Source organism: Chinchilla lanigera, unplaced genomic scaffold, assembly GCF_000276665.1.
Source record: "Chinchilla lanigera isolate Chin_1 unplaced genomic scaffold, ChiLan1.0 scaffold00177, whole genome shotgun sequence".
Taxonomy (NCBI): domain Eukaryota; kingdom Metazoa; phylum Chordata; class Mammalia; order Rodentia; family Chinchillidae; genus Chinchilla; species Chinchilla lanigera.
In genome coordinates this window covers 1,113,102-1,125,169 of record NW_004955578.1, presented here as the reverse complement: position 1 = coordinate 1,125,169, position 12,068 = coordinate 1,113,102, and the positions used below count along the sequence as shown (strand labels likewise).

At 50.1% G+C, this 12,068-nt stretch overlaps 1 protein-coding gene across 1 annotated transcript; it reads left to right on the top strand.

Annotated features, from left to right (window-relative positions):
• Positions 1-5,119: 5,119 nt before the first annotated feature.
• On the top strand, positions 5,120-11,725 carry Psmc4 (proteasome 26S subunit, ATPase 4). The gene is made up of 11 exons (XM_005414079.2): positions 5,120-5,225; positions 6,062-6,160; positions 6,268-6,454; positions 8,024-8,170; positions 8,253-8,362; positions 8,463-8,556; positions 10,428-10,595; positions 10,678-10,754; positions 10,884-11,052; positions 11,256-11,311; positions 11,481-11,725. Exons 1-11 carry the CDS (start codon positions 5,190-5,192, stop codon positions 11,592-11,594), a joined length of 1,257 nt encoding a protein of 418 aa, XP_005414136.1. The 5' UTR covers positions 5,120-5,189; the 3' UTR covers positions 11,595-11,725.
• Positions 11,726-12,068: the final 343 nt, after the last annotated feature.

Genomic DNA, 12,068 nt, shown 5'->3' with positions numbered 1-12,068 from the left:
GGGGTACACATCTGTGCTGCAGAGCAGCTGTCTGATGATTTGTCAGAGCTGTAAATTCGTCAGCTGAAACGCTCTGGCAAACATTTATGTGTAAGAATTGAATTGTTTTTTGATTGAGACTGGATATCTTGGAGTTGCTGTTCTTCCTTTGCTTTGATATCCTGATAAGCCTGCATTTTGCTTGCATCCTTTAAGGAGGCCCAGTTAGAAGACAGTATCATGAGGAAGTGGATCAGGGCAACGACAGTGGCACCAGCTCAGGCGCAGGCACAATGAACAGGTGGTAGGACATGTAGAACTCGTTGGTGTTGCAGATGTTCTCCAGGGCAAAGCCACAGATTTTTCCTGGGAAAGCATTCCAAAGGATGATACCAAGTCACTAAGTTGGCTAACCTGGGCTGAAATGTGGGATCCTTCTGCCTCAGCCTCCCAGAGTGCTAGTGATATATGGGAGAAAAACTCCCAACCTGAATGATATTTGGGATGAGTTGGTGTTCTCTAAAATCAAAAAATGAATTTTAGAAACAATGGAGGTTAAGAGCAGAATATATTTATTGAGGGAAAGAAAGCTTCTGTCTGAGAGAGAGACAGAAGGAGGGCCCAAGTGGGTTGCCCTTCCTGCATCTGTTGAGATGATCACATGATTTTTCCCCCTTGGTTCTGTTAATACCATGAATTACATTTATTGATTTGCATGTGTTGAACAATCTTTGCATCCCTGGGATGAATCCTACTTGGTCAGGGTGTTATAATCTTCTTCTTGCTTTTTTTTATTATTATTATTATTTTTGGAGACAGAGTCTTCCTGGGTTAATGCTTGTAAATTCCTTATGACAACTTTAATGCTAGTACTTAGAGCCCTTAGGAAATGACTAAAAGAACAGAACAGAATAACAAAAAAACTAAAAAAGCTAATACAAAGACAAGAACAGTCAGGAAAAAAAGAAAAAAATCCATGAAAAGAGAAAAGAAGAAAACAACTGTCCACTTTAGGGCATGTCTCTTCTATCACCGGTAGACAGATTAGGAAGAGAGAGCCTTGATCCATGTTAATTCGTCCCAAAAGGCCAGTTGTAGATTTATAGCAGGGTAGAGGATAATCCCAGGAAGGTTGCACCTTTAGTTCCACTGAAGTTCAGGCTGGTTTCTGGCTGTGATGTGAGGCTGGAACCTGATCTGTTCAGCTACAACACTCTATGTGCTTCCTGCCAACTTGAACTCAGCTCCTTGACCACCTGCTGACTTGAACTCAGTTCCACCTCACCCTGACACTGGGAGGTGCTGGGTGGAGTCAGTCTGCCACTGCTCTGAGTTCTGAGCTCAGTTGGGCCCTCTCCAAAATGGCTACCGGCCAATCACCCTCTTCTGGGGAACATCTGAACTCAACCCCCCCCCCAGCCACTGCAGTCCACCATGTCCTCCACTGTACTCCACTGGTGAGTTTCTCTGTGGAGGACCCTGGGGTCACTAGTAGTCACTATGCGTCTGCAAGTTTGAGCTGCCCCTCCCACAGTGAGTCAGGGCTCAGTGAGAAAACACCACTTGCCACCTCCTTCTGCACTGAAGTCTCTCTCTTCACTCTCCCCATGGGCTTCAATTTTCACTTCAGATCCTTGCTGGGTCCCAGGGACCCTCTTTCCTCCTTCTCTTTCTCACACTGCTTTATTCCAGCATCTGGACCCCAAATCTTGGCCATATATATATACATATATAAATTTTTTTGGTTTTGTTTTGGTTTTGGTACTGGGATTCGAACTCAGAACCTTGCACTTGCCAAGCAAGTGCTTATGCCACTGAGCTATATCCCTGGCCCATGGACTCCAAATCTTGGAGAGTCTATTTCTCTGTTTTGTTTTGTTGGGTTTTTTTTTGTTTTCTTCCGGTACCAGGAATCGAACTCATGATGTTGCGCTTGCCAGGTAGGTGCTGTGCCGCTGAGCTAAATCCCCAGCCCCGAGTCTATTTCTCTGATGTTTATCATTCCATTATATTCCCCAAAGGGAGGACCATTCTTCTTTTCTACTAGTAAACATTTACTGCTATAATTTTCCCTTACAGTGCTGCTGATTCAACATGCTTTGATATGTTTTCTTTTTCACTTAATTCTATGCGTTCTTGTGAGATTTTCTCATTGACTCATTGACTGTTTAGAAGTTGTTTAATGTCTACATGATTAGATGACTTCTGGCTTAGCACTCTACCACTGAGCTACATCCGCAGCCCTAAATGTATTTCTTCAATGAAGTACCTAGGATAGAAAGGCAAGGAGCAGTGGGAAAGGGTACTAGAGGTCATAAAGGCACATTTGAGATAGTAGATGTGTTGATTATCTTGATCCTAGTGAAGGTTCCATGTGTGTAGATACATGCCAGACCTTATCATTACATCCATTTTTATAAATGTATTATTTAAAATAGCTTGAAAAAAGTGAAATAGTTTACATATATCAAAATATGTGCGGAATCTGTATGCTGAAAGGAACAAAACACTACAGGAGGAAATCAAAGAAGGAAATTGATGTTTATGGTTATTATCTATACAAATTTCAAAAGGATACACTAATCCATTGTTGCCAGAAGAGTCAGAGAGAACTTGGTAATGCTTTGACTGGGCTTGGCAGAAATAAACACAAAGCTTTCAGGTGTGTTTGAGTCTAAAGCCTGGAAACTGGGAGGATGGGGTGTAGAGGGCAATGACAGATTCCATTGTAAGTGATAGACTCTAAGCCCCAAGTGGAAATCTGGGATGCCTTTTGGGTACCAGATCTGAAGACATTATTGAGTTGTCCCTTCAGAGGAAAAAAGGGAAGGGTTTATTTCCTTTATTTTCTAGGTTTTTGTGTGGAAATAAAATACTAGAAATACTAAAATACTAGAACCTTAACCAAGGCTGGGACCAGATCTGACTAATCTCTGGTTTCCCCTCACAAAGTTGGCAATGAACATGGCCCACTAACCCTTTCTGACTTAATGGAAGAGCCCCTCTCCCACGCTGAGCCTCAGTTTTTCCATTTGTAGAATGAAGAAAGCAAACCCACCTCTGAGGATTGTTATGAAGATTCAGAGAACATGGTTCTTGAAACTTAACCTGGCCAAAAAGTAGATGCATAAATGGTGTCTTGTGTGACATCACACGACACATCCATTACACAGGGAAATGAAAAAGCTTTTCAAAAACAGAGAATCTCAGGGGCTGAGGGTTTAGCTCACCGGCAAAGCGCCTGCCTGGCAAGCGCAAGGTCGTGAGTTCGGTTCCCGGTACCGGAGAAAAACCAAAACCAAAAAAAAAAAAAAAACCAGAAACAAAATAGACAATCTCAAGTGCATTCACAACTGGTGGGAGTGTAAGATAATAGAATTTGACAGCATGTACTAAAGCCAACATGTATCTGCCCTATGACCAACAATTTCACTCGTCTATTCCTAAAAGAAATTAATTTATATATTTATAGAAGAAATGTACTTGAATATTCATAGCACCAAGACAACCCCCAATGGGGAAGTATCAGACTGAGATACATATAGTCACACAATGGAAAACACCCACAAGTGAAAGAAGTACTTCTACATGCCATATGAATGAACCTCACAAACATAAAGTTGGCTTCTTGTTTTGTGGGTGTTTTGTCTGTAGTACCGGGGATTGAATCCAGAGACTTCACACTGAGCTACTTCCCCCGTCCTTTTTATTATTATTTTTTAACTGAAGAGCATCTTGCTAGGTTGCTAAATTTGCGGTCAACCTCCCAAAGTGCTGGGCCCGCAGGTGTGAGCCACCATGTCTATCTACAAACACGTTAAGGAAAAAGAAAGCCACCCACACAGTACACACTGTACAGATCTAGGATGTGAGTCGAAAACACACAGAAGTAATCCCTGCTGTTAGCAAATGATACCCTTATCAGGAAAAGGAGGAAAGGACCGTGTGTGGCTTTTGGAGGGCTGCTAATGCCTGGTTGTTTGATCTAGATACTTGTTATATGAACGTGTTCCATTTGTGTAAATTATTTGAGCTGTATAGTAATGATTTGTCATTCAATGAAGTTTACTTCATACCCTTGGTGTCAAGGGTGTAAGTATATCCCAGGTTTTAGAGACAGATCTGGGTCCCAATCCTGCTTGCCACTTTGGCCCGTTGTAACTCTGCTACGTGGCTTCATGGTTGTTTTCTTCTCCATAAAAAGAGTACATAAGTGCTAAGACTTGGGCTAAGTGTGTGGCTCAGTAGTAAAGCATATGCCTAGCGTACCCGAGTTCCATTCCTAGCCCTAAAAGAAAAAGAAAAAAAAAAAAAAAAAAAAAAAAAAAAAAATAGAGGAGCTTAAAATACCTGTAAAGCTTAAGTATAAGACCTAGCAAAGGTCGGAGAGCCTTTTGTGTGACCCAACTCTTGGAGACCTGCTGTTTCATTTTCTTCTAATCTGTTTCTATTTAATTTGCTCCTTAACGTAGTGGGCTCTGGAATCCTCACTCCCAGGACGGAGCCTGATTACCAAGTGTCACCTTTCAGAGGCACAGTCCTGGGAAGAGCCTCCCACGTGGAAACCCCCTTAAAAATCCTTTTGTGGAACCCAGCCCAAGACCTCTCCAGTTCTGCCACTAAATGGTACAGTCTATCTTCCATTTTTGGTCCTTTAGAAAATCCCTCAGGCAGCGCGTGGTGGCCTAGACCTGTAATTCTCAGCACTCTGTGAGGCTGAGGCAGGAGGATTACAAGTTCAAACCCAGCTAGGGTAACGACGCTACTTAACGAGATCCTATTTCAAAATAAATTTTTAAAAAATTAAAAGGGCTGAGGATGTAGCTTTGGGCTCAGTCCCCAGTACCAAGAAAGAAAAAGAAAAAGAAAGCGAAGAACAACACTTGGGTCCCGGACTCCGGGACAGATCACACAATTTCCTCCAAGCAGCAGCCTCGCCACCTACTGGAGAGAAAGCCCTCGAGCAGAAGCGGCGAGCGCTGTTGCGCAAACGCAGGTCTCTGAGCCCCGCTCGCGCGCTCTCGAGGGACGCTGGGGACCCAGTTTAGGACAAAGTCTTCCCTCCCAACCATCTGTTCCTGCCCATCCAATCCGCTCTCTCCGATGCCTTAAACTACATTTCCCAGGATGCCCCGGATAAGGGACTTCCGTTGTCGTCAGCGGAAGTGGTAACTCTCAAGACGAGCCGCAGTGAGACCGGCTTGGTCACTATGGAGGAGATAGGCATCCTGGTGGAGAAGTCTCAGGTACGGTGGGGGATTGGGCTTTTTAGTCCGAGCCGGGCTTGGGGAGAGGGTGAAGCCAGGCCTGAATGAGGGCCCGAGTGACTTCGAGGATCCCAGCCCGGCTCGTGGTGATTTCGGAAGCCTCGGTGGAGGCCTGTTTGGGTGAACGAGCGCTGGTAGGAGAGCGCTGAGACTCGGAAGGCGGAGCTGGGGGTGTCAGGCTGCGAGTGCCGAGCGACACGGTCGGCCCGCGGGGGTCGGGTGGGCTGGTGAGTGTGTGTGAGGGCCAGCTGTGCGGACCGGGACTGAGCGGCTAGGGGACTGATCGCTCCTCGGCGGTTGGCGTGCGGCAGGGGATGGTTTCGGTCGGTGTTACGGGTGACTGGCTGAGTGATGTTGGGCTCATAGTGAGTCCGTGACGTGAGGGGTCGTTTGGGGCGGGCTGGGCTGTAATGCTAGGACTCTGAACGCGTAGCGACGCTGGTAGCCTGTTTATAAAGGAGCCATGTGACCGTAGGAGCCTGTGGAGCGGGTGCGGGAATGTTGAGTTCTGGTAGGGAGTTGATGTAACGTGGAATCCTAGCTGGTCGTTGGGTGTTGCAGGGGATATGTTATGAATAGCCCTTGATAGCAGAAAATTTGTTCGGGGGACAAGTTGATATAAAGGGCTTGTTTAGGGGGCTGGGTGACATTAGAACCCTACTTAGGGGGTTGAGAAGTTCCCAGGATTTGTTTAGAGGAACCGAATGATGTCAGGAACCTGAAGAGGCTGAGTGATGGTGGTGATGTAGGGAGGGAGCCCTCAATGCTTCCACGGGGGGATGCTCTTCCAACTTGAGTTTTCCCTGTGGGTCTAGGATGAGATCCCAGCACTGTCTGTTTCCCGGCCCCAGACTGGCCTGTCCTTCCTGGGGCCAGAGCCTGAGGATCTGGAGGACCTGTACAGCCGCTACAAGGTACGTTCAACCCCAGCCCAGACCCCACACGGGGCCCAGCGTCTCCTACTTTCCACCCCAGCTCAGTAAGACCTGGAGCCATCCCTTCCCTCACTCTGTGCTCACAGAAGCTACAGCAAGAGCTGGAGTTCCTGGAGGTACAAGAGGAGTACATCAAGGATGAGCAAAAGAACCTGAAAAAGGAATTCCTCCATGCCCAGGAGGAGGTGAAGCGAATTCAGAGCATCCCGCTGGTCATTGGGCAGTTTCTGGAGGCTGTGGATCAGAACACAGCCATCGTGGGCTCTACCACAGGTGAGTGGCTGGCTGGCTGGGGACACCCCATTCATCTGACCACGCAACACTGATTCCTTCCATGTGCCAAGAGCTGGGTCAGCCATGTACTAAATAACAGCAAATGAGGGAGGGAGGTAAAATGGTGCTCTAGAGATTGTTTTGTTTTTCTGATACTTGAGATTGAACCCATGGCCTTTGCACCGGGCTACATCCCCAGCTTTGTGGTTTTTCTTTTGAAACAAGGTCTTGCCAAGTTGCCCAAGCTGGGCTTAAACTTGGAATCCTCCTGCCTCATCATCCCAGTGTGCTGGGATTATAGGTATTTGCCGCCATGCCTGGCTCTTCAGAATATGTCAACTGATCCAAAAGTAAGGGAGGAAATTTTTTTTTACCCTTGTGAGTGTCTGTTTTCTTCTATTGCTGCATATGTGTATTTGTGTGTATGTGTAGCCTTACCTGTGTGATATACTCCGATGTTTTTTTTTTCAGGTCTAATCTGTTTTGTTTTAAACAAAATTCTGATGATGCCTCTTTAAATCGATCTCATGACCACTTCTGGGTTGGCACTTGCAGTTTGAACTACTGGGGGCACAATAGGAGCTTGGGCTATGGAAAGGGGTCAAGGGCTGATAGTTGCTATTATTAACCTAGGTCCAGACCTTGCCCTTAATGATGGTCATTGTTTCTTACCTGTCTTTTCCTGCCCCTGGCCTCTGCTCTTCTGGGCTAAGGCATGTTCGTGTAAAGGTTCTAGGCAAAGGTGTGTAGCTGCTTGGAGTTGGACTGATGGCTAGCAGGACGTGAAGGGAGAGAAGTAGCCAGTATCTGGGTTGAGGCGTGTATTTGACTCGGGTGAGCATTGAGCGCTCCCTGAAAATGCAGTGTGGTTCGAGGTGTAGGTTTGGAGGGAGACCCTGAGTGCAGCCCGGAGCATCACAGGGAACTGTTTCACGGGCTGCTAGATCCTTGGGTCTGACAATCAGGAGAACGACTGCTATGTGTGATGAGTGCAGATGTAGGAGGCAAATTGGAGAGGTAAGACTGGAGGCTGGATGACCAGGCGGAGTCATGCAGAGACCTAGATAGAAGATGGGGTTGACTCAGCAGCCAGAGGGAAGAGGAGAGGACTGGTTGGAAGGAAAGTTGGGAGGCCGCACGGAAGCCTGTAGTGACCAGCGGGCTGTGGTGGGAGTTTGAGGAGGACCTGGGATGAGCTTCGAGGCTCTAGTGGGAACTGAGGTCAGCTGGTCTCCTTGAGACAGATCCGGGAGGAGCAGCACAGTCTGGGGGAAGACACCAACACCACAGTGGGCCCAGGGCGTGAGAGGCCTGCAGGGGCCTTCCAGAGGCAGGCATGCCTGACATCAGGGCTGGAACTCTAGGGAAAGTCGGGGCTGTAGTCAGACGAGGACATTGGCGTGAGTGTGGAGGAGGCAAGGCAGGAGGCCAAGGGGGCCCGTCTGGGTCTGAGGGAGAGTTTGGTGGCCTGGAGGGTGCAACTGTGAGGGAAGGGGTGGTGGGGAAGGGGCAGTTTGAAGGCTCTGGCCTTCTCATTTTCCGCTCTCCCTTCCTCTCCACCTCCCAAAGGCTCCAACTATTACGTGCGCATTCTGAGCACCATAGATCGGGAACTGCTCAAGCCCAATGCCTCGGTGGCCCTGCACAAGCACAGCAATGCCCTAGTGGATGTGCTGCCTCCCGAGGCCGACAGCAGCATCATGATGCTCACATCAGGTGAGGGGGGAGCCGGGGGCCTGCGGGACCTGAGGGGACCCAGCGGGCCAGGCTGGGAGCCCCGGCTTTGCTCTCCCACCAGACCAGAAGCCAGACGTGATGTACGCAGACATCGGGGGCATGGACATCCAGAAGCAGGAGGTGCGGGAGGCTGTGGAGCTCCCGCTCACGCACTTCGAGCTCTATAAGCAGGTGAGGTGGCACAGGAGGAGGGCTGGGAACGGCCCCGCTGTGTCTGGGGTGGTGACGGGACTCCCCGGCTCATCTCTCTTCCCGTACCTCCGGGCCTCAGATCGGCATCGATCCCCCCCGAGGGGTCCTCATGTACGGCCCACCTGGCTGCGGGAAGACCATGTTGGCAAAGGCTGTGGCGCATCACACGACAGGTGAGCCTGCCGCTCCCTCCCTTGTGCACTGACCTGGCCTCCTCGCCTTGTGCCCTGCTTGCCCACAGTGCTGGGGAAATGACAGGGCATGGGCTCTGGTCTCACTGGCACTGCAGTCCTGGGCAGGTGACTTTGCTGACCTTCTCGTGTCTCCATTGCCAAAGTAATTTCACAGGGTGGTGTGAGGAGTTACTGGAACAATGCAGTGCTCTTCCTGTGGTTGGTTGTGGCCTGCTGTGAGCTCATGCTGCTGGCCTGAGGTTGAGGCAGGAGGTGGTTAGGGGTAAAGTCCCAGAGGGGACCGGCTCCACGGAAGCAAGGAGGTCGCCCAGGAAGATGTGCTGATCCATCCTGCTTAGTCCACTCAGGAAGGGGTGCCCAGGGGAAGCAAGGTATGAGGAGGAGTTTCCAGGGCACAGGGACGGGGAGAGGGCATTCAGAGGAAGAAATAATAAGACTCAAAGAAGGAAGGAACTAGTGTAGCGAATCCGGAGTAGACAGACTGCAGGTACCGGGAAGCAGGACCCTGGCGCTTTAGTCCTTTTCTGTTTCTGGTGCCCAGGCCAGGGCCAGCTATGCTGGGGACTCAGAACACGTTTATCGCATGGCTGGCTGAGGCAGGGGCTGCTTCTCAGGGTACAGGAGGTAAGGGTTCATACTATGATCTTCCTGCCTCAGCCTCTCAGGAGTGCAGGGATTAGGCACACACCACCACACCCAGCTTAGCCTCCTTCAGATTGCACCAGTGACCTACTGGTGTCCTTGTTCTGTCCCCAAGTCCAGTCCACACAAAACAGTGGACTAAGTTAGAGCTGAAGTTGAGACACTAGCAGTTTTTTGGGGTGAATTAGGGGTGGTTGGCAGCAGCAGAAACACTTGCCAGCCAGGGCTGAGGCCCCTGCCTGTGGAGGAAGGTTCGGGTCCAAACTGAGAAAGGGACTCATCTTGTTAGGGTGGCGGTGGGTAGTTCACTGAGCACTTTCCAGGACGGGTGAGAGGAGCAGCAGAGCCTGGAGGGGCTGAAAGCCTGGGGGCACAGCGGAGGCAGAGGTAGGACTGAGGTGGTCGAGTGGAGAGGCTGACAGACAGGCTGCAGAGATGGGGGTTTCCCACCTGCAAAATAGCCAGGGTGGACAGGGTGCGTTCAGGACAGATCAGTCAGGAACCCTGAGGTTGAGTTATTGAATGAGGTCCCAGGTGATGCAGGCTCCTGGGAATAAGGACATTTTGAGTCAAGTGTGTAGACCGGGCCAGGCCGCATCCTCGGCCAGCTCCTGGTGGGCCCGCGTGTATCACTGTGAGTCCCCACTCTGTGGTGGAGGGCAAGGCCTGGGGTGTTCTCCACACACCCCAGAGAAACAAGTCCAAAGGAAGGGCCTGGAATGAAGCTGTTCAGGCCCCGTGGCTGGTTGCCAGTTATAACAGAGGACGGCACTGGGATCCCTGACTTGAAGGACTTTCAGAGGTTCACAGGGCATTGAAATTCAAGGATGTTGAAAAATGGTTCATACCACCTTACTGAATGGGCAGAATATCTGTTTTCTTACTGGCCTTCCATGCATTCCAGAAACTTGTGTGTGGGTTTTATTTTTTTCTTCTTTAGTATTTCATGTCCTGATTTTTAAGTATTAGGCCAAATACCTATCCATATATACAGGATTCATGGTTTGGGCTGCTGGGTTGTCTGTGGGGCACACACAGGTGACTGATTCTGGGCCGGATCTGGGACCCCCTGTGGGCATGAGTGTGGCCCAGCTACTAAGAGTGGGTGTCCGAGGAAAAGGAGGTCTTCAGGAATTGCCAGTTTCAGTGAAGGCAGAGGGGCTGCCCAGGAGGCTCATCTCATCTGACCCTTGTTTCCCTGCCGGCAGCTGCATTTATCCGGGTCGTGGGCTCAGAGTTTGTGCAGAAGTACCTGGGTGAGGGCCCCCGCATGGTCCGGGACGTGTTCCGCCTGGCCAAGGAGAACGCACCTGCTATCATCTTCATCGACGAGATTGATGCCATTGCTACCAAGAGATTCGATGCCCAGACGGGAGGTGAGTGATGCCCAGACAGGGCCGGGGGCGTGGCCGGGCTTGGCGTGCTGTATGCCACGGGCTAACCGTGTCCTACACTCAGCTGACAGAGAGGTTCAGAGAATCCTTCTGGAGCTGCTGAATCAAATGGATGGATTCGACCAGAACGTCAACGTCAAGGTTTGGGGCTCCGGATGGGTGGTACAGAAATCGGGGGGAAGTTGGGGCTGGCTCATGAGGGGTGGGGATCATGACAGAGAGGAGCGTATGGGGAGCACGGAGGTCTGAACTGCCTGTTCCCGGCGCCAGGTGATCATGGCCACAAACAGAGCAGATACTCTGGATCCAGCCCTGCTGCGGCCGGGACGCCTGGACCGCAAAATCGAATTTCCTCTCCCTGACCGCCGCCAGAAGAGGTTGATCTTCTCCACTATCACCAGCAAGATGAACCTCTCTGAGGAGGTCGACTTGGAAGACTGTATCCTGCTCTCATGACAAGGAGGGGTCAGGGCAAGGAATGGGATGGCTCCTCCCCTCCACCTCCGCCCCCACCACAAGCCAGGTTGTGTAGTGGGGGCCGAAGTCCAGGGAGCAGGGTAGTGACAGTGGTGGCCCCAGGATGACTCTGGCTCCAGGCATTCACCGTGTTGGGAAATAGTGTCCTTAATGCATCTGCTGCAGATGTGGCCCGGCCAGATAAGATTTCAGGAGCTGATATCAACTCCATCTGTCAAGAGGTGAGCCATGGTCTCTTTCTGATCTGAATAAAGGTGTGTGAAGACCCTTCTTCGCTGAGACCACTCAGCTGAGTCCTGCTGTATCCCTCATTGCTTCCCTGAGGTCAGGGGCCCATCTCTTTCTTCCTTCGCCATTGTTGAAGTAGATTTTAATTCTCCCCCTCCACAGAGTGGAATGTTGGCTGTCCGCGAGAACCGCTACATTGTCCTGGCCAAGGACTTTGAGAAAGCATACAAGACTGTCATCAAGAAGGATGAGCAGGAGCATGAGTTTTACAAGTGACCCCCACCAAACACACCCCACTCCCCACAGGGACCGAGGTCCCTTACCTCCCAGGTACCTGTCCCAAACCTAGTTCTCTTTTCACTTCACACAGGATTGGTTTACTCAATAAATGGGCAAGATGGAATCTATTTAATTTCTTCTTGGACCTTTAACTCCTTTGGAGAATCTAGGCCTTGCAGAGGAGTCACTGGTCCTTCCTGAGGTGACAGATAAGTGGGTGAGGTACATGGCTGGATTGTAGCTCAAGAGAAGCAAAGATTTTTAGCCAAATGAGTTCAGAATTGGGGAAAGAGGTAGAAAGTGAATCTCAGAAGCCTTTGACCAGTAAATGAAGCCCTCACTCCCATTTCCTTCAGGTAGACCATCTGGGTCACATGCAAGAGTATTGGGGACAGACAGGCCCTCAGAGTCTCCCAGAGCTGGGGTAGGGGAGGTTGAGCGCCGGGCTTCTGGGAATGTTTCTGCCTCCAC

Excerpts from the sequence above, each read along its gene's own strand:
- Psmc4 (XM_005414079.2), top strand. The coding sequence starts at position 5,190 with ATGGAGGAGATAGGCATCCTGGTGGAGAAGTCTCAG. Across the intron at positions 6,161-6,267 it reads ACCTGTACAGCCGCTACAAG|AAGCTACAGCAAGAGCTGGA; the intron begins GTACGTTCAACC and ends CTGTGCTCACAG. Across the intron at positions 11,312-11,480 it reads TCAACTCCATCTGTCAAGAG|AGTGGAATGTTGGCTGTCCG; the intron begins GTGAGCCATGGT and ends CCCCCTCCACAG.